Source organism: Barbatula barbatula (genome assembly GCF_947034865.1).
Source record: "Barbatula barbatula genome assembly, chromosome: 11".
Lineage (NCBI taxonomy): Eukaryota > Metazoa > Chordata > Actinopteri > Cypriniformes > Nemacheilidae > Barbatula > Barbatula barbatula.
The window spans coordinates 15,215,843-15,242,209 of record NC_136774.1 but is presented as its reverse complement, the minus strand read 5'-3'; the positions used below and the strand labels follow the sequence as shown (position 1 = coordinate 15,242,209).

The 26,367-nt window shown below is 38.3% G+C and overlaps 1 protein-coding gene across 1 annotated transcript; it reads left to right on the top strand.

The window, feature by feature from the left end:
- Nucleotides 1-5,075: 5,075 nt before the first annotated feature.
- sema3bl (sema domain, immunoglobulin domain (Ig), short basic domain, secreted, (semaphorin) 3bl) lies at nucleotides 5,076-25,933 on the top strand. The gene is made up of 16 exons (XM_079468324.1): nucleotides 5,076-5,413; nucleotides 11,584-11,741; nucleotides 14,630-14,692; nucleotides 16,904-17,023; nucleotides 17,875-17,965; nucleotides 18,916-19,032; nucleotides 19,153-19,301; nucleotides 20,266-20,380; nucleotides 20,481-20,550; nucleotides 20,625-20,769; nucleotides 20,866-21,097; nucleotides 21,197-21,288; nucleotides 21,433-21,474; nucleotides 22,016-22,241; nucleotides 22,931-23,064; nucleotides 23,899-25,933. The coding sequence occupies exons 1-16, from the start codon at nucleotides 5,197-5,199 to the stop codon at nucleotides 24,361-24,363; spliced, it is 2,436 nt and encodes an 811-aa protein (XP_079324450.1). The 5' UTR covers nucleotides 5,076-5,196; the 3' UTR covers nucleotides 24,364-25,933.
- Nucleotides 25,934-26,367: the final 434 nt, after the last annotated feature.

Genomic DNA, 26,367 nt, shown 5'->3' with positions numbered 1-26,367 from the left:
CACACATTTACATTTACATTTTAGTCACACCCACAAACATCCTATGTGGACATCTGCAATGGCTTTTAGTAGTGTTGTAAATCAATGTGATGTATTTGTTATGGTGGTGAGGTTTGTGTGCGGTCAGCAGATGAATTAAACACAAAACCTAGAATCACTTGAAATGCTTGTACTGACAAAAACACCAAGTTTGTTTTTTAACTTAAATTGTGTTCATTTGGAGTAAAAGACAGAACAGAACACGTAGTGTAATATATTTGGGTAGTTGACAAATAAACCATACCATGTGACCTGTGGTGTGACATCAAAAATATTTTATAAGATAATATAGCATAAGAGAGATTTATCTTTATAGTTTTTTTTCAGAATGTTGTCACACCATAGGACACGTGTGGGGTTTATTTGTCAACTACCCATACCTTTGTGTTATCCTTTATACTTTAGTTCATTGTCCCCCTTTTGCTGATGTGGGGTCAACAAGTTGTATACTTCAATGAAATCGACAAACTAATCATCATTCCTAACTCAATATTTCTGGCACAAAACTGTTGCACATTTGATTAGATTCATTTTACATTTACATAAGAACTTGTCAAATCTTTCCAGTTTTTAAAACATTTGGCCTTAATATGGATTTTTGGACAGTGTAATATATTAAAGTACTACACAGCAAGTATCCTAACAATAAAAATAGCTTTTAAGCTTTGAAACGATTGCTTGGTAGGATCAGTAATGTTGTATAAAATAGTTTTTTCTCCAATGAAAACATTAATTTCATATAGCTACTAAAACCTTTACACACAAACCTCAGCTGTGGTAAGGCTATCGACACAGAATTGCAGTTAAACAACAGACTCGGGAGGCCCAAAAAGCAGAAACAAGATCAATCATATAACAGCAGTGAAATAAAACCAGGGAAAGAAATAAAGAGACTGACACTGGAAAAAGATGTGAAGAGAGCACGAGAGATTAAACAGGGTGGGGAGAAGGCAAGGAAAATCTTTTTATCGTGTTAATTTCAGGGACTCATTCTGGACTCTGTTCTATGGATGCTTAAAGCAAGACAGGAAAACAGAATGAAAGATGAAAAGGAAAAAAGTTCAAAGTTGGTCTCACAGGTTTGGAGGCTTGAGCATATACAGGCACGTATGAACAAACACTGGTGTGTAAACGAACATCGAGACAGATGTGAAACCAACACATCGACACGAATAAAAAAAACACTATTTACTTTTTTGTTATGTCAACATTAATCCACAGGATAGAGTACTGTAACACTGGTGATATGAATGAATAAAACACTTTTTTTAAATGTTTACCCCATGCGCTTAAAAGCATACAGTCAGCTTTGTATAAGGTGTCGGATTGTTTTTCATGCTATATGCTTTATTTTCTCTCTCTCTCTCTCTCTCTCTCTCTCTCTCTCTCTCTCTCTCTCTCTCTCTCTCTCTCTCTCTCTCTCTCTCTCTCTCTCTCTCTCTCTCTCTCTCTCTCTTTCTCTTTCTTTCACTCTCCCTCAAAGAGTTCATACTTGTAGTGTAACCAGAGAGGAGAAAGAAAATATTGCGAGTGATAGAGATGCTTTAATGAAAACTTCAGTCTGAGTGAGAGGAAACAGAGGTCAAGGGGAAATGGTGCTAAGCAGTCTTTTTAAATGTTGATGGAAATGGCAGATATTAACAGTACATCACAGTACTGCATTAAAGGCATAAATGGCAGGAAAACATGAAGAACTGGTTATTATGTGCAGGTGAGTTTGTATCCATCAAGTAATTATATTGATTTTATATTTACAATTATGCATTTGGCAAACGCTTTTATCCAAAGCAATGTTTCCAAATATGTGCAATATCTGGTATCGAACCCATGACCTTGGCATTGCTAGCGCTATGCTCTAACCATTGAGCAACAGGATAATATAATAGTCCAAATAATAGTCACTTACACAGCTATGTAGGATATTAGATTTGCATTACACAAGTGCATAAAAGCACTTTATGTTAAGGTCTTTGCACATACACATATGCGTTTTTTCGTATTTGGTGCTCGTTTGTCAAAACGTCTCTCAAAAGGCTTGTTTCTGCGAAAAACGCCCAAAATCAAACTCAGTCCGAAGTGTGCAAATGTGATTGACACAACGTGAGGTCATATTTATTTTTTAACGTGCGGAAATTTCTGACGTGAATTTCATTGTGCAATGTTCTTAACTGTATTTGTGTGTATGTACAGGCTGTGGTAGATGTTTGGTGAGTAACTGGCTTGTAGCCCTGCTGTAAACACAAATCGCTTAATAACTGTTATCACAGTAAACAGACATTAAACACACTCTCAAACCACACACACATTCACAATTTGACAGACTGTGTTTACAAATATTTATGCGAAGCACGTTTTTGCTCCTACACACACCTGCATACATGCAACCAGACAGACAGGCCACTCAAAGACACAAAATTACCTTCGGACAAGCACAGTGTTTTGACAGTTATGATTAATGAGCATTTGAGTTGTAAGGGTAAATAAATAAATGCAGTCAGAATGCTCGGGAGTTAAAAGGTCATGAGTTACGGTCAATGTCACTGTGATCACCAGTGTCAGGGTCACAACCCTAACGTGCTTGACCAATCACTGCGAAGCGTGACGCCCTTTTCAAACTAGGGCGGACCATTCGCGTGAATGTTATCATAGACCTCTATCAGTAATAATTTCCTATCAAATTTATTTAAAGACTTTATCGCAGTTTCATGTGATCAAATTACCTCCTTATATTCAGAAAACAGCAAAAGATGATAAGAGCTCGAGCTGATTCATAACATGCCTCTTTCATAATTCCACATAGAGCCTAAACATGAAAATATTAAGAAATATTAGCAAGGGCTCATCATTTTGAGGTTGGGACGTGTTCATTAATCTTCCTGTGTCATGCTGTGTCGAGCTCACTCTTAAATTGTGGTCAAGACGATTGGCTAAAAGCCATAAATACACCCTATTCTAGAGACTTCCACAATAATCTATCTGTCATCACACAAAGGCCCCTGTGTGTGTAGAGGACGCTTGAGATCTCCAGTCGACAATGTTTAAAGTAGATTTCCCATAAACACATACATAACCATTCTTTTTCTTTCTCTTAGAAAACTAGTAAAGTCACAGCAGCCACTAGACAGTGTACAAAAACCTGTGGACACTAAATGTGTCTTTGTTTATGTATCACATTTATTTCCATGTGTACACTCCCTGTTGTAGTTGTTTTTGGACCGATTGAAACAACTAAGCGAAGGAAAAGAGTGGGAGAGCTGTTTTCATTACAGATGCATGAATATTCTCAAAGAGCAAATAGAAGACTAATGAGAAAAAGAGCAAAAGATGAGAGGGAAATGAGCGTTGTGTCAGGGGTCACAGTATAAACGAGACTTTGGATTTCAAATGACCTCTTTCCTCTTTTGGGATCAGAGGTCAAGACCCAGCTGGGTTTTGGGGTTACCTTGCCATTGCACGTGTTTGGCAGGTGCTAAAGTGTTACACACTTTTTGATGCAAAAATGGGACTATAACCAGAAAGTTTCAGATGTTATGTTTTTTTAATGTTTAATATTGACAAACATCTGAAATATGTCTGAATTTTTTGTTTGCTGATTCAAACGGGATAATTGTCCAAACCAATAAAAGCAAAAGGTCCATAGAAAGAAGGCTAAGAAAGGTTTTGAGGGGATAAAGCCATTCAGACAAACACATGCAAGCACACAGACTCAAATTTGTTTTAGCACCAACATAACGGCTGTCAGTCTTAATAATTTCCTGAATCCTTCTGTATATTTAGATGTGAGCGGTTGTGTTTGGACATGGAATGACTGAGTACCCAGCACATACTTTAACTCCAAAATGTCTGAGACAATATATGAAAAGTTGTTAAAATAGGTTTTTACAGCTTCAGACAGTTTGCACTTGGCGAACATTCATGCTGTGTCAGAAATTGCTCCCTAAGTAGTACACCTCTCTCTCTCTCTCTCTCTCGCTCTCTCTCTCTCTCTCTCTCTCTCTCTCTCTCTCTCTCTCTCTCGCTCTCTCTCCATTCCAAGGTACTTTATTGGCATGATTGTGTGTTCTTACAATATTGCCAAAGCATTGAACATATAACAAAAGACAATAAATACAAACAAAAGAGTAAAAATAAAATAAGCTAAGCTAACTATGGGATAAAAATAGAGGGGAAAATAAAATTAAGTATATGTAAGTAAGCAAATGAAATATAAAAAATATCTATATTAAATGTACAAATTTTAGGCAGAAACACGAGAATGGAATAAATGTAAACAGTGTATATCTGCATTGATCCTAACAGATTCTCTCTCTCTCTCTCTCTGGTCATTTCCAATATTACGTTGCGACAGTAAATGCCCTGAAAATGGCATGCTGATGTCATATAATAATGAGGTCACCTTTTTAGCGTTTGATATTTTTCTGATCAGAAGATCCTGCAGCGCTCACAGGGTATCGGGACCTCTTCAGCCCCCCCTGGCAGAATAACAAGTTTTTACAAAAGACACATTTTGTGCCGCCTTCCCAACGCAAACAATTAAAATCGTCAAAACTCTACAAGAGCGCCAAGTCGTAATGACAGATGGTGAGGCTGATTTTTACCGTATGTTATATATTTTTAAGTCAAAATGCAAAAAAAAAACATCTGAACGCACACAACAACATATTTCGACTCTGAGCTTTACACTTTTGGATGCTCATGTAAAAAACTGTTTTTACACATTTTGAAAATGTTAGAACATGCTGTTTTTAATAAAATGTTTTTTTATTTGCTGTAAATTCTCAACATTCTTTCAAGTGTCAGTTTAATCCTCTTTAATATCAGTAAAGTTTCTGTATCCACTGTGAAACATTTTTTGTTATATTTAAGTTATATTTGTATATTACTTTATTATAAAATCGTGTTAAAAAGCCTCACAAGCGAATGGAGTGAGATTGAGTGCGAGATGCTCGTTTCGGTCTCTGGCTTATCTGCGAGGCTCTTATGGGCGGGGAGGTTCTCAAGACAGGACTACTGGACAGTCTGAGATACGAGAATATGAGAGAGTGAGAGCCGAAAGAGAGAGACTTGCGCACTTGGGTTGGTCTGTGGGAAAGTAGCGCATACTGGCACAGGCGAGCGGCTCGTGCTTTCAGATCCGTCACTCGGGTCCAGCTGCGGATGTTCAACGTCGCTTGTGTTTGGAGCTTAATCCACTTTTGTAGAGGAAAACCTCGGTCAAAGTATATTACCCTTAGAGTTAAAAATAAAGAAAAACTCAAGGAAGCGGTCCAGGCAATAGCTATGGAATTGCCGGTTCTGGTTTTAGCGGCGGTGGTCTTGTCCTTTGCGTCGGGCACTAAAATGAATGTGCCGCGTCTTCGACTTTCTTATAAAGGTAAACTTCTTAGTTTCATGATAAATTATGGAGCAAAACGCTTAATATTTAATGCATGTTAAATGATGGCTACAGGGAAGAGAAGTGCATAAATAAAATTAAATATTGCACGTTTTCACAGTTGACGGTTGATGTTGCTATTCCGCAGTATATTTTATATACATTTAGTAATTTAGCAGACGCTTTTATCCAAAGCGACTTACAAAGAGTTCGGGGAGCAATAAGCGACAATGTAAGTAATGCTATGTTGCGAGTTGCCTTCATCCTAGCACAGGTGCAATGATACTTTAACTTGGCAAGCAGTGCACAAATAATGTTTGCAGGCTTATTTGTATTGCTTTCAGCTCATGCCGCATTTGACAATTTTAAAATATTTTGTTGAGCTTCTCTCTTGGTGATCTTGTCAAATTGAAATCCGAGCGCCCTGTTGCGCGCGATTACGCATGGCCGTGAGCTACTCTGTATCAACTCAGGTGCTGCAGCGGGTCTTTTTTACACTGTGGGAAAAGCTAATTCCCTTACTCTGGGACCCACAGCCATAGCTTTTCTGAGTCATGCACCCATCCAAACGGTCCTTCCGATTGGGATAGTTAATGTTTATTGTTTAATCCCGTTACCTCTCATTTTGTTAAGACATGTTGCATTGTGTTGAGGGAGTTTGTGATTATTTAACTGCCTTGTTAGATCTTGCTGCTGTACACTTATAGGCCTACATATAAAAATATTTAAGACAAACTTTGCTTAGCATACCCTTATAAAACAAGAAGGCTTAAGCTATTAATAGTTTATTACTGTTATTAAAATTAGTTATTTTCATTGATGATTATAAACTGTCGGGTTTCCCTCCAGCAGTGTGTGCGTGACAAGGGCGCATCTGCGTAGAGTTTAGTGCGGTCATCTAATGCACAGTCAGTCCCTGCGTGGAGCTCTGATTGCATGTAATCGCCCTGTGTTCTTTTCCGTGGACGCGTTATTAACCTTGATAACGATCAGGCTGTAGGCTCGCTCGGACTATATGTACTTAAATTGTCAAGAATTTAAAGAGATCTTCCAACGCCTGTTCGTCATTACGCATGAATATTAAAAACGCTTTGGTATGCACGCAGAGCACGCACGCATGCACCCATCAAGCTGTCAAAATTGAATGGATTGGTCTGGAGGGAGCATGTTATGTTTTGAATGGGAAATGAAGGACAACCTGTAAATGCCAGCGGCATGGTCTTTGTGAAATGTGTTCTGGACTGGGACACACACACACACACACAAACACTCAAAGGAGTGCTGAAAAGCCGTTTTCCTCCCTCCTACACTTTCACACCCATGCATTCATACCCTCACATGGCACAGTCTATTTTACGGTTGAACATACACACAGCCACATTGGCTGGCAGAGCTGTGTTTGTTTTAGTTTACATGAATGAATGAATGAGACTGTTTTTGTAGAGTTGCCCAGATGTTTGTGCAGAGTTTGATGAGGTCCGGCTAAAGAATCTGTCACCAGAGGAGTTTTAGGTGATTCTTCGTTTCTCCCTTTTTTCACTTTCTCACACTCTCTAAAAATTCTTTCTGGAACCATTTGGAAATGGTTTATTTGGTAAAGGAGATCCAGCTGACCCACTCTAATGACAAGCCAAAGTTTGAGAGGGAAGGCCACACAATTTAGTGTCGGTAAAGCGAATACAATGAAACTCTAACATGAGATTTCTACTGTAGATTGCAGGGTTTATGTCACTACAGATGTTGGCTTGACATTGGATTAATATGTTTCTGCCCAGCACTTTCAGTGTCGGCAGGTACAGTAAAAGCCATTGTTTCTAACTCATCTAAGCCTCAGAAACTTTTGTAGGTGTACCATTGTGTTGTCAGATTATTTTATCATATAAAACAGGACTTTTTAAAATACCAGCGGATTTGTGCATTATCACAAGAATCACATATTTTTAACAATTTTGTACAGCTTAGTGTCTTTATCTCCCTCCTCATCTTACAAACATACAAATACACAGGTTGTGTACACAGAACACATACACTTAATTGCAGCCTTAACAAATCCCATTACACACAAACCTCACACAGGTTGTGTATTTGTGCCAGCAAAAATACCAGTATTTAATGGAGGAGAAACGAGATCTGAAAAGGCAAGACCTTACACATCCCTGAAATGGCAGTTTTAGATCAAATGTCATGGCTATTGAGGAAATTCATTTCAGACATAATGTTTGTGGACACATAATGTTTCGGGGCACATACACATAATCCATATAGACACAGGTACATGCACATACAGGAGACAGCAATACTGGGGTTTCACTGTGGAAAATGGATGCAGGTGTAACGTGATCGAAAACATTCCCTGCATCCATGTGGCATTAGTCAAGAGGATCTGGTCTAATGTTGCAGAACAATGCTGTATTGTGGCAGTTTCCTTCTGAGCTGAGGGGAGTTTGCAGCTTACCGCAATTAGGTCACAACTCTTGAGTCGATCACACGCACTGATAACATGCAGAACAGCTGCTGGTCACTTAAACTGCAATTTTATTTTTTAACCCCTGAGCTGATGACCATCCTGGGAGCCCTCACACGAACACATGTACACTTAATTGCAGCCTTAACAAATCCCATTACACACAAACCTCACACAAGAAAACATGCGTTGATACGGCTGCTAAAATAATTCAGTCTAATAAAGGACAAAGAAAAGAAGTGTCAGAAACGAGTGAATGAAAGGAGAAATGACGTGATTGTTGAGCTAAAGTGTTAACGGGAGATGGAGAGCCAGTGAAATGCATTTCACCCATTGTCACTTAGATTAGCCATTTGGGAGAAAAAGATTTCTTTCTTTTCGTTTTCTTTCTTTTGCGAACGAAATGTCCAAACGAGTCTATAAGTCTGTGTGTGTAGCCATAACAAGCCGTTTTGTCTAGCTGCTGGAGTCTCATTGTGTTTGTGTGTGTACAGAAGGGGAAAACAGTGACTCTCATGGCAGCTGTCCAGCGGGGTCCATCTAAACCCTCACGTTCTGATTTTCGCTCCGGGGAGAGGGGGGATCAGGAGAGGCCAGGGTGCAGTAGAAGACCGAGGGACTTAAAGAATGAGACTGACAAAGGAAATGCTGAGAAAAACAAGCAGGAAAAAGTGGAATTGAAGAGGAGAGGCAGGCTGAAAGAGAGCGAGGTTGAATTTTAGAGCTTTTGTAAGTTTACCAGTAAGAAAAAGCCAGATTTGCCCTGCAGTAATGTCACGAATGTGACGAATTAAGGACGGACAGAAAGAGGGAGAGTTCGAGGAAATAGAATATACTGTGATTCTATGGAATTTTTTTTACATTTTTGCTCTAGAATGCTGGGCTATAAAAAACCACATGCATCGAGTACCAGTCAAAAAAATGTTCACATTGAATATAGAATCATTCTGGATTCTATGTGGACCTGGGATGTTAAAACTACTGATGTGTGGGCAAACTCATCTATTAAATATGGGAATATAGTTTATATTTTAATATACAAAAATGCATAAAAAATTTACTACAATTGTATCAGTCTTTAATATTTTGTAAATATTTTTGTGTTGGCTACAGCAGTTATTCTACAGGGCGTCGACTCAATAAGATTTGTGCATGTATTGTATTTATTATCAAGCCTCATTAAATTCTTCTCAAAGCTGAGATTTTAGTTGACACTGCAGGCATAACTATGCAACAACCTCTGAAAGCATCTTTCATAATATGTTTAAATAAAAGACAAAGATGTCAATATTGTCCAAAGTTGGACAAGCGTTTGGCCATTCTTGTACTTAATTAAAATGTATGCACAGACATGGTTTATTTTTGCCTGCAAGATTAATTTGAACAACGTATTTAGAAAAAGCTTTTAGATAAAAAAGTTTAAATAATTAGAAACATCCATTTAACCAAGTTTTTCTTTTGACTTTTAGATAGAGCACAAAAGTACAGTGATTACAGTATGTGTTGTAATGTGTGTTAGTATATGAAGTCAGAGGCAATGTGAGTTTAACCTTCTTTTAAGTGTCGACATACTTCAAATTAGATTTGGTATCGGAGGAGAAAAACACGTTCTGGCAACTTCTTGTGTATATGAGTGTGTATTCTTAGTGCCTGGGGAAGACACCGTGAGATCTTCCTTTCCATGTTCAATTTCAATCTCCCCTACTGCTTGCTGAACCAGCCAGTAATCAATTAGTTCCACCATGCAACTGACAGAACCAGCCAAAAGCTTGAACCCCATACAAAACTCACTTACAAGAATACACAGAAACACACATAGGTGCATGATAAAATACATCTAATGCATGTACATGTAAAACTCATACATTAAAGCTCAGATCTATCTCCATTCATTTATCTGTCTTAAGGCTTAAATACACTACAAGACTTTTGCTCAGATTTTGCCCAGATTTTCAGTCTGGACTTGTTGCGAAAAGTCTGTGCCAGTCTGCAGATTTGATCAGTTAGTGTGTTTCTATCTGAAACTTTCAAAAAGTCTGCAAGTGTATAATTTCTTGTTTAATACAAATCTGTGTATTTCAGCCATTAATCACAAACAGGCACACAGACAAAATCCAGAATAAATGCGATCCATGAGGCAAATGGCCCAAACAGATCTAATGCAAAACCTTCATTTGCAATCACTTTATTACCCAAGAGCGAAAATCTAAAAGGTAGAACATATGCCAGCATGCATGTGTGAGCAATTAAAGCTTGTTTGGAAAGTTGGTGGAGTGCCACTGTGTGGAAAGCCTGCTGATGCAAGATAGTAAATTGAGAGAGAGAGAGAGAGATGATGGGAAAACACACCCTGTACACTTAGATTAGTCATAGCCCCCTTCTCTCGATTCCTCTTAATGATGTACACACAGATGTTACTTTAAATTAAGTGATGAAGGAAACGTGTCTTGAATGATGGGTGGAAGATTTGTGTCGTAACCACATCATTCTAACATTACATTTTAAGTTCTGTTTCCAAAGTGTTACTCATCTACTGGCACACTTACAGGGTCTTACCGTCACACTGGGGGGTGACAAGTGTGTGTGTGTGTGTGTTAGACACAGTGTGCTTTTCAAAGTAAACCCCTGTGCAGTGTCAGGTTATCATTTGATCAGGTTTAATTTGATTAAACTGGTGGTTGTAAACTGTTATTTAACTCGGAGTTTTTTTTTGACACAGCTTTAAGAGAGACCAGACTACCTGTTTAATTCACACATCATCATGCCCCTGAGCCACAATTTTTTTATTATTTAAAAAAAGTTTGTGTATATTTTAGCTTTTGTGTGTGAGTGTAAGTTTCTTTAGTTGAGATACTAAACCCTTAAAAGCTTTTTATTTCATTACGTTGTGAAACTTGCACGCAACATCACTAACAAAGAATGAAAAAAACATTTCTCTCTTTCTAGTTATCAGCTTTGGAAACAAAAGCATTTGAGGTTTATATCAAAACACCTCACACAATGTCACACCCCAGACGCCCAGAACAGTGTGTTTTCAACCTGCTTTCCAATGATTGTAAAAATCTAAAAGTTTTTGGTAAACTTTTTAAATGAGGGAGAGAGTTTAATTGATTTGTTTGGGAGTATATTGTGGTTGTTGCACATGTGTGTTTGTGTTTATAATTGTGGTTTAACACTTGGCTTTAGTGTCTGGATTCTCGTGGTCTTTTCAGCGACGCCCCATTAGCGGGTTCAGACGCGTGCCGCCCTCTCATCGAGGCCTCATTCCCTCCTCAGATGCTTCTCATGTCTGTCCAATCACATGTTACATGAGGGAATGTGGAGGGAGTGTTGAGCTGTACTTTAGGATACATTCGAAAGATAGCAAGAGAATGTGTGTGTGGGGAGGCAGAAATATGTGATTTTCCTCGAGGAAAATAGCTAAACAAGTAAAATGAATAATATCCCAGTTAGAATAAATTAAATTGAAAAAGGACTTCCACATGTCCCAATTTGTTGTGCTGTTTTTTATGCTGATTTAAGAAAAGTGTATTTTCTGCATTTCATCGCTGCCCCAAACGTTCTCTCAAGTCTGCTTTTACAGAGAGAGAAAGATTTACTGTTATGTTTCCTGTTGAAATGTGGTTTTGGTTGTCAGGTCATTTATAATTCAGATCTTTCTGTCTCTGTATCTTTCTCTCTCTCTCTCTCTCTCTTTTCCCCACAGATCTTTTGGCCTCAAACCGTACCTCGGTCTTCAGCGGTTTCCGTGGTGATTTGCACTTGTCGACTGTGTTTTTGGATGAATATCACGACAGGCTTTTCCTTGGAGGAAAGGATGTTCTTTATTCACTGAGATTGGATCACACACATGATGCTAAAGAGGTACAGTAACACACACACACACCCAGGGCCAACTGTTTGAGGCCAGTGCAAATTCATTAATCTTCTACATATGTTTTTATGTCTAGCAAGCATAAACATTTGGTTTTCTGTGATGTATTGAGCATTTATGTTTTGAATACTGTCTGACTGACACAAAGGAATTTAGCTGAAACTATAAGTTGTACTTGTGACAGTTTTTAAAGCATCAGCAACGTTTATTTTAAAATTCCAAACCAATCAGTGATGTGTATTATCGTATGCCAACATTTTTCTGCAATAGGGTGTTTTTGGAAGTACTGTAACTGTCAAAAAGTTACATAATTTGACAAAATACCAGATTTGGAATACCAAATTGAAATGCTTTAAATGCCAGTGAAGGGCAAGTTGAATAGAAACCAAAGGAGCATAAAGATTGTCTTACATTTAAGACTTGTTGTGATAAGGGTAAGAAAGTTGTCAAGAATACAGGTCGAAGATCCAAGGAAAAGTGCAAGTGATGATGTTGGCGTGTGTTAGAGAGAGGTGTCATGTTGTTCTGTCTGCTCTACTGGAGACTTTTATCAACAGACACAGATAAAACCAGCAGACACTTACATGTGCTGACATATTTTACACACGATTACAATGAGAGAATGTGAGTAAGAGTAATCTAATCCTTACAACTATTGTACCTCAGAAAGGTTTAGGCTATACACTAATAAATCTCCCAGTAATGCTTTACTGTCTTAACTCCACTTTCTTCTGAAGGTATGTATAAAATAATATTTTTTATGATATTATAATATGTTTTTCTGTTCAATCTTTTATTTTTGGTTTTTCTTTTGCTGCCGCTTTGATGCAATTCAAAATGTAAAACGTGCTTTAAAATTGACTTGACTATTATTTAGAGCAAAGATCGTACGAACATGTATAGCCACTAAATTGTTTGTGTAATCCTAATGTAAAAAATATATGTGCAAACACAAAGTTTATGTTTGTGTTTCTGTTGTCATTGTCAAATTGTGTTTTCTTGTCTTTCTCTTTGAGTTTGGAGTGTTTTCCCCTGCATTAGCATTTTTAACAATAACAACTGTTCGTAAACATATAGACTCATAACTGGCCTCACTTGTGAAAAGACATATAAACACAAAATGGTCTTGCTTGATTATACAAGCTGTATGTTTTGCTGTCCTTTAATGGTTTTGTGTGGTGTTGCGGTGTCATTCATAAACAAAGTTGTCTCATTGTGTAAATAGATACTGAATTATATTAACTATAAAGGCAGAATAGCTTTAATTTGTAGTGCTTGAGTTTACAACACGCCAATTGTGTGTGGGGGTCCGTGCGTGCGTGTGTGTGTGTGGGCCAAGCATAATTAAAACTTCTGTGAATATGTTTTGACCCTAGTCACTGGAGCCACAAGCACGTTTTTTTTTTGTATGTATGTGTGTTTTCTTAGATCACACTCTATGTCTCCAAAGGCCTTATCATTGTGTGTGGCCTTGTTAAATGATATGAACAGGAAGTATATTGCCATAGTGACAGACATGTGGGAGTGGCTGCCACCTTTAGAGGGTATGACCCTTGACCTTTTTAGTGGAGAAAATGACTTAACCCTGACCAGCCTTCCTTCTTGCGCATGTATGTAGTTACTGTTACATCACTAACAGACTTTATCTAAACTCTATTTACACTCACATGTTAATATCAGAAAGCTGGCAGTAAGTGGTGATTCAGGTCAGCATCACAGCTTGAAAATCATAGCAGTTGTGTTTTTTTATGGGTGATGAAAAATGGAAAAGGGACAATACCCTAACAGTGTAAATATAGAGCATAAAATAATTTTCTTTTGGAAAAGTTTACAGGAATATTTAAAGAACATGAGGAGCATGAAACAATGACAGTCAGATGGACATAGAGTAACTTGCCTATAGAGTCCCGTACCAAAGTGTTTCTTTAAATAAAGATGATGACTAATTAAAGAAACAGGAAATAGCTTTAGGCATAGGAAGGATGCTGGGTAATGTAGTTGATTGCAGGATGTCATATGTTATTCAATATTCAAAAGCTAAATAAAAGTCAGTGACTCATAATGATTTAATCATGTGAAGACTGGAAAAGATCTGACGCATACTGGCTTATTTCATAAACAACATTGTGTTGGGAAATCTGATATTTTATATGCTTCAGAAATCACTGCATATCCTCCACACGACCAAAAGTAGGTCAAAACAATCAACAAACCCTGATATTTTATATTTATATCGCACAGATGTCATTTACAGAGAAAATCTGACACAAATCTGTTTTATTTGTTTCACTAGCTGATTTGTCTCATAACCAGCTCAAACTGCGTAAAAGGCGCATATTTTAAAAGTACTGTAGTTATAATAAAATGTTATTGCAGAAATGTGTTTTACAATGTGAGAAACAAGGATGTCTAGAGGTTCGATAAAAAAGGAAACAAATGACAAAAACAAACAAAAGATGTTACTTGCATGCAATTTGATCTTCAATAATCAATGGAAGGAAGTATCATTTGTACATGTTTGCAGATCTGTCCGAACAAAATTGAAAATCTCTGGGAAGCATGAATGTGGCAGCGCCCGCTCGCTCACGGTGTCATTATGAGTTTTTGTTGACTTGCACACGCTCAGATTTATTGTTTTCATAAATCTATTGTTTCCTAAATCTGCAGTTTAATTGTTAACACTTGTGAGAGCAGCAAACACTCCCACACACCCACATGTGTAACACACTGTCTTCCTCCTCCTGTTGTTGTCTGGACTTGTGAAAATGTAATTAGTCCTACAGTAGTAAGTAAATGTGTCTGGGTGTAACAAAGCTGTGGCATATGTTTTAATATAATGAAATGGTAAATTTTGTATATTCTTTCTTTTTATATGTAGATCCATTGGCCTTCGTTGCCTGGTAACCGTGAGGACTGTATTCTCAAAGGCAAAGATCCTGTGGTGAGCGACTAACCATTTGGTTCCTCCTTTTACTACTGTAGATTTCTTAGTGGAGCTAAAATGGAGTTGCAGGTCTAGTTGATAAGGCAAATAATGAAATGCAACTAGTCTAAGTAGATTATCATGTACAGTTGGAGTAACTACATAAATAGGATTATCAACTTTTTTAATCAAATGTATTAAAATATATTTATTGGAAGAATGCTTGAAACCAAGCAGTTCTTGGACACCATTGATTACCATACAGTAGCAAGAAAAAAATATTTGTACGTTTCTTTGTTGTGTTAAACACAGAAAAATATATTTCGAAGAATGTAGGAATGCAAACTATTCTGGGGCACTTTTGAATACCATTGTTGCAAATATCTTTCTATTTGGAACAACTCAAGGGTAAATGATGACAGAATATTTATTTTTGGGTAACTGTCCCTTTACATGCTTGGCATTCATACACACTCTATTGCGTTTTGGGCTTCATCTTCCTCATGGAATCTACAGCAAAGGCATGATGCTAACATAGACAAGTTACACGTCACTTTTGAAAACCATTAACCAAACTGAGCAAGTTAAAAGACAGCACACCAAAAAAATCTCAAAAACTAGGTGCATGTGTCACCGTTGCCATATTTCTCTATAAAGCAGTCATATTTCAAATTGAATTGATTCCCTGATTATCCTAAATCCAGTGAATGATCGCAGAAACCTGTAAAATCCCTGACATTAGGTTTATTTTGGAACTTTTGTCAAGTGTGATTTGTAACACATTTCATTTCACTCTTTCTGGTGTTTCGAATGAAAACATCTGTCCTTCTTCAGCTATATTTTGAAAGTGCTGCAGTTGGCCAGAGCAAAAAAGCTAAACGACTGTAAATGAGAATTGATCCACTCACTTATTTTTGTCCTTATTCCAACCATGTGTATGTGAGACTCATGAGTCTTTTAAAACCTACAGTAATGACTGCCCCAATACACAGACCACGTGTACCTGTTCATCCTTACTTTTTTCCTGTTCCTTTTCTTTTACCAGCATGCCATGAATACGTTAATTTTGATCCGAAATAAATGTTTCCTGTCACGAATGGCACACACACACACACAGTGAAATACAGTCTGCATCTGTTTAACTCATAAAGTGGAGACGTGAGGTGTCTCCATGGTAACCTCTGGTGACTGTCCCGGCAGCATTGTTTGATGTGACAGGCGGGTGTGATTTCACAGCGGTGTTTTAATAACTCTGCTCATTGTGTAAGTGTGTGTCAGGGAATTGAACAGGATATTTGTTTTTTATTTAAGCTCTAGTTGGTGTGACATTGTAACAACAGAGTTATGAACGCAAATGTTCATTCACACAAAGCTCTTTCACTGTTCAGTATAAAATAAAACACTGGTGATGTTTCCCACGAATACATATAAAAAAAACTTTTGTCTCCCTTTTTTGTAGAGCATAGACCCCATATTTTTATTTAATTTGTTAGATACAGTAAACATAAATATATTGTGATATATTAAAATGACATTACATTATTCTACAGCATGTGCATAAATGATCACATTGCATTGCCTCAAACAAATAAGAATACAAACCGCAAATCAAAGAATAGAAAATAAAACACTTCATATTTTAAGTTTGACTTGACATTTTCATGCCCTTTTTTGAACCCTATTTGCCGAACGTGCCTGGTACATTGATCTACTGGATCTCTCCCTTTGCTCTGCCGCTTCACATCTGGTCACAGTTTGAGCATCTGCATGGATCTTTTATGACTCTTGACCTTGCGTTCATTTATGCCTCACTGATTTTGACCCTATGCTGTCAATGAGGCTGTACACAGGTGGCCATAGTTAGTGTGTACATGTTGACTGTGTTTGTACATGTGTGCTTTAGTATTTGAACCATGGGATGTTTTCCATGCGGAAAGCACTGATTGGTCTCAGTGATGTGTTTTAAGTGGAGATAATTTTCATGTCTTTCGCTACAGTATCTCTCTTCCTCTGATCCATAAAATGTTGCAACTCTCTGTCCAAATACTCAAGGGGGATATGAGTCATATCCACGATAAGAAACCACACTTGATAAGTGAGTGCATGTGTGTGTGCCTTATCTTAGTGTGTAACTTATTATTTTCAACCAAAACACTTTTTGCACACAAATCTAGTATTGGCTTAAAAACACAGTAATATTGAAAAAAAATTCTTTCGAATTTATTACAGACGGAGTGTGCAAACTTTGTGCGGTTGTTGCAGCCGTTTAACCGCACTCATCTCCTGGCATGCGGAACGGGTGCTTTCCAACCTGTGTGCGCATATGTGTACGTCGGACACCGTGGAGAGGTATAAAACACGCATACGGACCCCTACACTCCCACACTTTGAGTGTTTTTGTGTTCACACCAGGAAGATCTAATTTGCTTATGTAGATCAGAGACCAAATAGTTGAAGGTCAAAGGTCAACCCACCAACAGGTTGACCCTGAAGGTCAAGACTAGATCATGAGAGAAAAGTCAAAGCAAATAGACACAGACACACAGACTAATTCAGTAGAGGAGGAGTGATGTGTTTGATACTATATGTCTGTGCTGGCTTTAATGAGTTGGTCTTGTTCCTTTAAGGTGTTTGCTAGTATTTGCTAGTCCATAGGGAGTCTCAGGTCGTCAAAGATGGCTGTCAGATACACAATGCTACATTGTGTGTTGTAGGAACTGGCACAGTTCAACAAGGGTTCATTTTTTCATACAGTGGGCACACCCATACACACATAGTATCTGACATCAGTGACAGTAAAGGTTCAACACTACTGTTAATATTACACTGTAGATGAAACATCAAAACCATACCTGTCTGCACACACACAATGTGCTTTTCTACATTTTTTATCTATTTCTGTAACTTAATGTTCTTTCGGGTCAATTTGGTCTCAGCAAAAACATTTGACATGTTTCACGCTTGATGTTTGCAAGAATTTTTGTTTTACACGTAGAATTGTATTTTATTGTTTATTTTTAAGATGAGATTTTTAGATTCTTTATAAGATTAGTAAATGTGGTACATTACTCTTATATGTGTATAATAATACAAATATTAAATACAGTAGACCCAAACAGACCATCAGTTCTTATACTACCCAAATGCACTAGGTTTCTGCTGAGTTGTGAAATTCATAAGATTCTCTAACTTCTTTCCAGCATGTGTTCAGTTTGGATCGTACCACAGTGCAGAATGGGAGGGGAAAGTGCCCCCATGACCCCAAACTACCCTTTGCAAGCACCTTCACAGGTACTTTTGGATGGAAATATTATACTCTTTGCCATTGTGAAATTTGTTGTTTAGTTTTGTATTTTGTGTCAAAATTCATGCCACAACATGTTTGTGCTGAGTGTTTATGAGAATGTCAGAGTGAGTTTGTAAAAGTAGTTCATGTGTAAGATTTGGTTAGTGTGTGTATTTTGGCTCTTGTGTGTGTAGGGTGGAGGTTTCGGCTTGTCAGTGGTCATTGAGTTTATGGACCGCAGTAGATTGACTGCTGTGATGGGGGAAATTTATGGTCCTCTTTGGGCCAGGTTGTGTGTGTATTGGGCGTTCTGTGTACAGTACTGTGTGTTACAGTCTTCTGGGGCATAGAAACATCTCCTAGTGTGTTCGTGTGTAACAACACTGTACAGCTCATTCTGTGTCATTTTGCCAATGCAGTGTGTTTTGGGACAGATTTGTAAGATTGCGTACTTGGACATACTTTCACACACTGACGCATGCACACACACACACGCACGCACGCACACACACACACACACACCCACACACACACAAACACAGCTTTGTTTCTGATAATTTATAGGGCAAAAAGATGAAGTGAGTGTGTATTTAAAGCATAAGTCATACAAAATATCTATTTTCTAAATGAAGACTGATACATCTTCCACAAGCATTTTATTAAAAGATACTGTGTGTGTTGAGTGAATTGAAAGTCTGTTTACAGTATATCAAGTCTCAACTGATAAATACAGATACATGTGTGTAAAAGTCTCTGTTTTCTATAACTGATTACATGATTTTGGAGAAAACTACAGCAGGCATGCTGCAGTACATTTTTCTTTCTTTCATCTGAATTTGAGATGGTTTACTATTCTTTCTCTCTCTCTCTCTCTCTCTCTCTCTCTCTCTCTCTCTCTCTCTCTCTCTCTCTCTCTCTCTCTCTCTCTCTCTCTCTCTCTCTCTCTCTCTCTCAGGTGGAGAGCTTTATACAGGCCTGACTGCTGACTTTCTGGGAAGAGACTCTGTGATTTTGAGAAGTTTAGGGACTCGCTCACCCATGAGGACAGAGACGGATCAGAAAATCCTGCGCGGTAAATGAAACGTGATCTCCTCACATACACGACATACTTTAAATGAAAGCATTTTTTTGTGACTACAATCATATTAATATTAATCAAAGTGTGTGTGTGTGCGTGTTCGTTTGTGTGCAGAGCCCAGGTTTGTTGCGGCTCACCTCATTCCCGACAGCGCGGACCGAGATGATGATAAAATGTATTTCTTCTTCACTGAGAGAGCAGCAGAGACGGCAGAGAGAGATGATGAAGGAGCTATATACACACGCATTGGCCGAGTGTGTGCGGTGAGATGAGCCACAATGCCTTATATGCACTCTCTTCCTAAATTTTCTCCAACATTGTGAAGTTTTCCCATCAGTACAATCCCACACATGCAGGCACCAGCATACTGATCCTACCTTTTTATACTCATATACACACAGCTGTTGGATGGTTTGCATACCTCTGAAACACACACATACTCAACAATTACCCTAGTACTCGTACACCAAAAAACACACATACAGAGTCTTTAGTGTATGAGGAGCAGTGGAATCTCTATCTGTCATTCAGAGGTCAGTGTTCAAAGCACCTAAGGTCAATCACAAACTACTCTCAGATTGACTTCTATTGAAACCCCTTTCCCTTTCCCCAATTACAGACGGCAGAGAGAGTGATTATCTTCACATATACCGATTACACAGATTTAAGTCCTTTTATGTGTGTATCTGATACGTTCAATCCAGCTGTTTTGCTTTCTGGGATCTGCGGCAATCTCCATAAATTAGATGCTTTGAAATATCATGAGGTGTCCAAGATGTCTTTGTTCCCACGAGAAGAGTTAAAGTAACGCTGAAAGGTTATGTATAAATAGACAATTTCAAAGTATACAGTACACACACATACGCAGTGTCTCTTCCTGTCTCTTCTCTTTTACTCTATCCCTACCTATACTGTTCTGTAAATGTCTGAGATAGATGAAGGGTCATTTATATTCAGGCAAAAGTATATACTTTTCTAGCGATGGACTTTTGCACCTAAACGTCACGTTACTTTAAAATACTTGTTATTAACTATTTCTTATCATCCTTTATATTTATGATATATAAAACATGAATTGGGACACATGGATTGTCTCCACCCAGAGTTCATTGTGTGTGGTCTGAGGGTAATTGACACTAGGATTCTTCTTTTTGCGTATCTGCAAGCGCTCAACAGAAAATTCAACACACATGAATGGCTCATCATTTACCGTGTATGTGGTTTCAGAATGATGTGGGTGGCCAGAGGGCTCTGGTGAATAAGTGGAGCACATTTATTAAAGCCCGGCTGGTGTGTTCTGTTCCTGGACCACACGGCATCCAAACACACTTTCATCAACTGGGTAATGCAATAAACCTCCCCACACACTCATCTCTTTATATAATGTATTGTAGAAGCTTTGAGCATCATTTTAATTCCTGAGTGTGGGCTTGTGTATGCAGAGGATGTGTTCTTGTTACGGACCAAAGATGAAACAAATCCAGAGATCTATGCGATATTTAGCACCATCAGGTCTGTCTACTGTCCATTAACCTTTTATGTCCATGTGAAAAAGCAAGTTTAACAGATGTTTTCTTTTTCTCCAGTAATGTGTTTCAGGGCTACGCAGTGTGTGTGTATAGTATGGCTGATATCCGCGAGGCATTTAATGGGCCTTTTGCTCATAAAGAGGGACCGGACTATCAGTGGGGACCTTATGAAGGACGCGTTCCCTATCCACGACCAGGAGTGGTGAGAAAACGCATACACACACCTACATTCGGAAGGATGTCTTGTACACACATACTAAAAGATATTTACATTTATGCATATCTCTCCATATCTCAGTGCCCTAGTAAGATTACAGCTCAGCCCGGCCGTGCGTTCCGCAGCACGCTGGAGTTTCCAGATGCAGTGCTGCAGTTTGCCCGTACACACCCGCTGATGTGGCGCCCTGTTTACCCGTCACAGCGTCAGCCGCTTCTGCTCCGCACAGGCGCCCCGTACAAACTCACACAGATCACTGTAGACCGCACGCAGGCCGAGGACGGATACTATAATGTCATGTTCATTGGCACTGGTGAGAGGAAATCTGTTCCGAACCGTCACTTAACACTTGAGTGTATTTGTAACCCTCTGTGACTGGTTAAATAATAATGCTGATCTTTGATCCCATTAGACATCGGCACAGTGCTAAAGGTTATCGTACTGGGTAATGGTAATTTACACACCACTGAGGAAATCACACTTGAGGAACTGCAAGTGTTTAAGGTGTGTGAGAGCATGAGTATTTGTCTAGTAATGTTGCCCTAAAATAGCTAAACCTGTTTATTAGAAAGGCTCTGCATACATTGGGTACTATTTTGTTTTCAGAAAATAGCTTTTTTTGTTTTTCATTATGTTTTCCTTCTGCAGGTTCCCACTCCCATAACCTCTATGGATATATCGGTGAAGAGGGTGAGTTTACGGTCATGCAATCTCATATTAGTTTAAATTAAGAACATAAGCAACAACAAAATTTCATTTTACGTTGCCATTTCTAAAGGGACTTTTATTATTTGGGGAGTCCACTGTGTTCATGCTGTTGACTTCAAAGCAATAAAACATTTATTTAAAACAGCCCGTTTTAATTCCCCAGTGAATAAAAGAATAGTTGACCCAACAATAAAAATTCTGTCTTTCTTATTTATATCATTCCAAACTTAAATGTTTTTCTTCTGTTGGAACAAGATAAGAGTAAGAAACTTATGACATCATTTAAATTATTTTGCCAACTATCCCTATTTGGTTACAAAATAAAAATCATTCCAAACAAACCTGTATAACTTTTTATTTCGTGCAACACATGTTGGCACAAAATGAGAGCATTTGTGGTGATGACAAAACCGAATTTTTGGGTGAACTATCTCTGTAGTGTTTTACGAGTTATCAAGTCTTGTGTTCAAGGACAAAACAAAAATGTGTTGTTAATGAAAAGTCTTATTACTCTCCCATCTAGCAAACTCTGTTCGTGGGCTCAGACACAGGTGTGGTCCAGGTGCCTCTACATCGCTGCAGTATGTATGGTAAAGCGTGTGCCGAGTGTTGTCTGGCTCGGGATCCTTACTGCGCCTGGGATGGAAACTCATGCACACGATTCCTGCCAAACACCAAACGCCGATACCGTAGACAGGACATCAAACATGCAAACCCTGCGGTGCAGTGCATGGACCAAAACCTCAGCGGTAAGAGAGAGAGACTGACTGGGATGTGTGTGAATGTTAATGTAACTGCAGAATTCCTTTTATAGGTCAAAGCACTCATGGACATCACAGTGATAAGTAAAATTGTCCAATCAGTTCAAGTTGGAAATGTTATACCCCTGTGAGCTCACTTATGACGTGAATAATGGTGTTTAAAGGGCAATCTGTCACCTGAACCACTCTATTGAGCTTTAAAAACTGTCAAAAGCTTCTAAGCTGTGTTCACCATCTGAAAGAATGAGAGATGAAGAGATGGATCACTGTCCATGTCTTATCATCACAGAGGACAGAGATGAGATGTGACTAAGAGTGCTTGAGAGTTTGTTATATTGTGATGTGTGCGCATGCCCCTTTTCCTGCTCTCCTCGGTTGACGCGTAGTCATGCCGCACGCTTTTCTGGGAAAATTGTCCGATAAAAATGTTCGATGTTCATTAAATGGATTTTCATGTTCGAAAATAACTTTTTTCAAAACCTAAACGAACACTGGGGTAGTGTATCGAGCACAGAAATACTACTTCATACATCCAACTCACTTTTTGACAAGTTGAATTTTTGGGGACCAATGAAAAAAAACTGTGAAATACGGACGCAGGCTTTATGTTCAGATCTGCGTCTTTTAAACACTGTTTTTTGAAGTCTCTGTTTTAACAATCGTGTGTATGTGTGTAGTTGAAGATTTGGATATAACTGAAGAACAGGTGGTTTATGGCACTGAAAACAACAGCACATTTCTGGAGTGTGTCCCTCGATCACCACAGGCCACTGTCACCTGGCACATACAGAGAGACGACTCCTTAGAGGAGGTGAGAACAATGCATGTTACATCATTAGATACACTAAATATTAAACTAATGTCCTTTTCACACAGAGGTAAATACACAGAAATGTATGTGTGCATTCACGCACATTCCGTGAAGATCCCATAAAGACACGTGAAGTAATGTGCTGCAATGTAATGTTATGTGCATTTTTTTGTCGTGAAAATAGTCACAGTGAAAGATATTTCCTTGGCTTGTGGGGTTTTAGGTGGCTAAATAGCGCAATTTGTTATTATTACTCTCTTCTTTTATTAAGTGGCAAATAGGCCAACATAATCTCTGTTTTTTTATTGGTAAATGCAGAACAATGAAGAGGGAGTCACAAGAACGCAATGTAGGCTATAGCCCAACGACATTAAGCTAAATATAAGCTAAATATAAATTTCACATGAAAACAAATAAAAGCAAATTGTTCAGGCTTGTTCTGTGCAACAACACAGCCTTAATGAAAAAGTATAATGGAATGCTGCAAAAATAAACACTTAGATCGGTATATGATCATCATGTTTACAATGTCGTTTTTGAGAAAAACAAGCAAATAAATACTAGGGATCAGTGTTCTGTGTGAATGGGGTTTTAGATAAAGAACATATGAACAAAACCATGTAGCAAAAAAGTTTATAAATTATTAAACAGTGTGTATACTGGTAAAACATTGACAAAGTATTTGGGCATATTCTGCCTGCTGAAGTGCAATTGCAAGCGACTTGGTTTAATTTGTAATCTAATGTAATTAAATTAAATTTATATTCTATTATTGGTTTATATACATATTTATAAAATGATCTCTCTTTTTCCTCTATTTTCCTCTCTGTATAGGTGGTATTAGATGAACGTATTATCAAGACAGACGATGGTTTATTGTTTCGCCGTGTACTCCGTCAGGACGAAGGCATCTATGTGTGTCGATCTCGGGAACATGGATTTACACAAACCCTCTCACGCTTCTGGTTGGACATTTTACATGCCGACACCCTGTCGGACCTCTTATCGCGTGACAGCAAATATAAGGTGTGGTCACCATGCCCTGCCCACGTGTCCCCTGCCAATCGTAGCCCAGCAAGGGCGTGGTTTAAGGATGTCTTGCAGCTGATAGGTCCATCAAACCTGCCGCAGGTGGAGCAATACTGTGAGCGTGTTTGGTGTAATGAAAAGCTGAGAAGGAAACACAAGACCATGATGGACAAATATCGGCAAGCGCAGGACTCAGCGAAGAAAGCACGGGTCCAGAAAAGTACAGGGGAACGGATACGCTCTCCACGGGACCTCCACACAACAGAGTAAAACAGATGAACACACATCACATAGTGAAGGGAAGGTATGGACTTTCAATGGAAAGTGGACAAAGGACTTTTTTGATAGCAACCATTTTATGTTCATGGTGATGTTAAATATTACTGTGGGTTTAAAAGTCCATCTTCGGGTTGTTTTCCTCCAACAGTTACTATAACCACAAAAACACCTCATCACCTCACAGCAGACCGTGGATGAAGTTGTTAATGTCTCACTTAGTAGTAAGCAGCTGCAAAACCTTTTAACTGGAACAGATGAGGGAGGCAGGATAGACATTGACTTCAGTAGTAAATTGGAGGGCTGCCACTGCAATAACAGGTGCCAAAAAACACACATTCATTCAGAACACATCTGGCTCTCATACAGCTGGGCATAATGCTCGGACTTTTTCTCAATGTTGAATTAAGTGGTAGTGTTAAGCAAAACTTAGGTTGCCAGTGTATTAAGCTGTAAAATAAGACTTTTTGGTAACTAGATCACAGGCTGACGACTGTTGGGTCTTCAACAGAACTGAAGAGCTTTTTTAGAGGAAATCATGATTGTTATTGAACTATGTACAGGCTTCTTTTTTTGCCGTTTATATTGAAAGATTTTTGATTTTTTTAAACCAGGGTTTGTGATTCATTCATGTTTCAACCAGACGTAGTGCACTACAGTTTTAACATTAAAATTCCCGTGTTGTTGTGCTGGGAAGCCCCGCCCATATTGATATCTAGTTGGTCCCAAATCCTTCTCCACATAGCGAAATTACACAATGCTGTGACGTTTAGTGTCTATAGATAAAGTGCTTGTTGCTGGAATTTTATTGCAATGTGTCTGGTTAGGACACTGTGTAAAGCTACATACTCAGAGGCTTTCGTAGCCTTAATGTGAAATAAGATTTTTTCCTGGCTATTTTCCTTCTACATTTTTTGGCCCAGATCTTTTGGCTCCCTCTTATTTAAACTAGACTGTCCTGCATGACTTGAACTATGTTTATTTATTTATAGTCATAAAAGGGTGGAAACATTGACTGCTTTCTTTAAAAACATTGCTGTTTGTAAAAATCTCTCAAAGAGAGATGGAGAAATTGTTCGACTCCCAAACCTTCTGACATCTTTTCTGAACTTCAGGGAAAACCCTTTTTGTTGCTGGACCAGATCAAGCAAAAGAAACACAACCGTTTAATATAACATGTTCTGTGCCCTGACGGGACTGGCTGCATAGAATTGCACTGAAAGTTTGCTATTTGTGAATGGGTACAGCAGCACTGCTCTGAAATCTTTTTCAGCTTACTGTATTGCTCATTTGCCTTAAGCTGTTTTTTTAACACTTTATAATGGGTGCTGTACAATTTAACATGCGCAACATTACTGCATTAAATATTTTTTCACATACTGGTTGTGATGGTTTTAGCCCTCTGTTTTTTTCCTCTGTAGATCAAATATACAGCATAAAAAAAATCTGCGTTTTTTACCAGGTTGTCTTATGTATTTATGTGTTATTTAAAAGTGATTCTTGCATGCAGAGAAACTCCAACCTGTGTTTGGTTCAGTGATACATAAATAAAAACGTTTCACCGAAGGTTTTATGGGTTTGTGCTTCACATATGGTCCACAGAGAGAGATTGGGTCAGTACAAAATGACCCCCAACCACAGCGACCTTTGGGTGTGACTGTTCAATGTTACAGATGTTTCTTTTAACTAAATCTCCGGTGTGTCTCTGCTGGTTTATCATGTTGGACTGGAAAGGTCCTTTTCTCCTGAGCATTTCAATGTTCAATATAAAAAATGATGCCGTTCAAAGTGAAGTCATATGTGAGTGTCATTAGTCAGTATGAGGCTTGACATTCAGAACATATGCCGGCGTTATGATACATCTGCTAGAGAACAAATCACAGTAAAACAGTTACAGAAATCAACAAAGATAAAACCCAAATGTGTGTTTAAATGTGATACAGTATAGTTAGCAGGTTGATGTGTTTGCATCATAAGTGACAAACAAGATATTATCTC

Bases quoted from the DNA above. Each gene is read 5' to 3' on its own strand.
- sema3bl (XM_079468324.1), top strand. From the start codon at position 5,197: ATGTTCAACGTCGCTTGTGTTTGGAGCTTAATCCACTTTTGTAGAGGA. The intron at 14,693-16,903 runs GTGAGCGACTAA...AATTTATTACAG, and splicing joins TCAAAGGCAAAGATCCTGTG to ACGGAGTGTGCAAACTTTGT. The intron at 17,966-18,915 runs GTACTTTTGGAT...TCTCTCTCTCAG, and splicing joins CTTTGCAAGCACCTTCACAG to GTGGAGAGCTTTATACAGGC.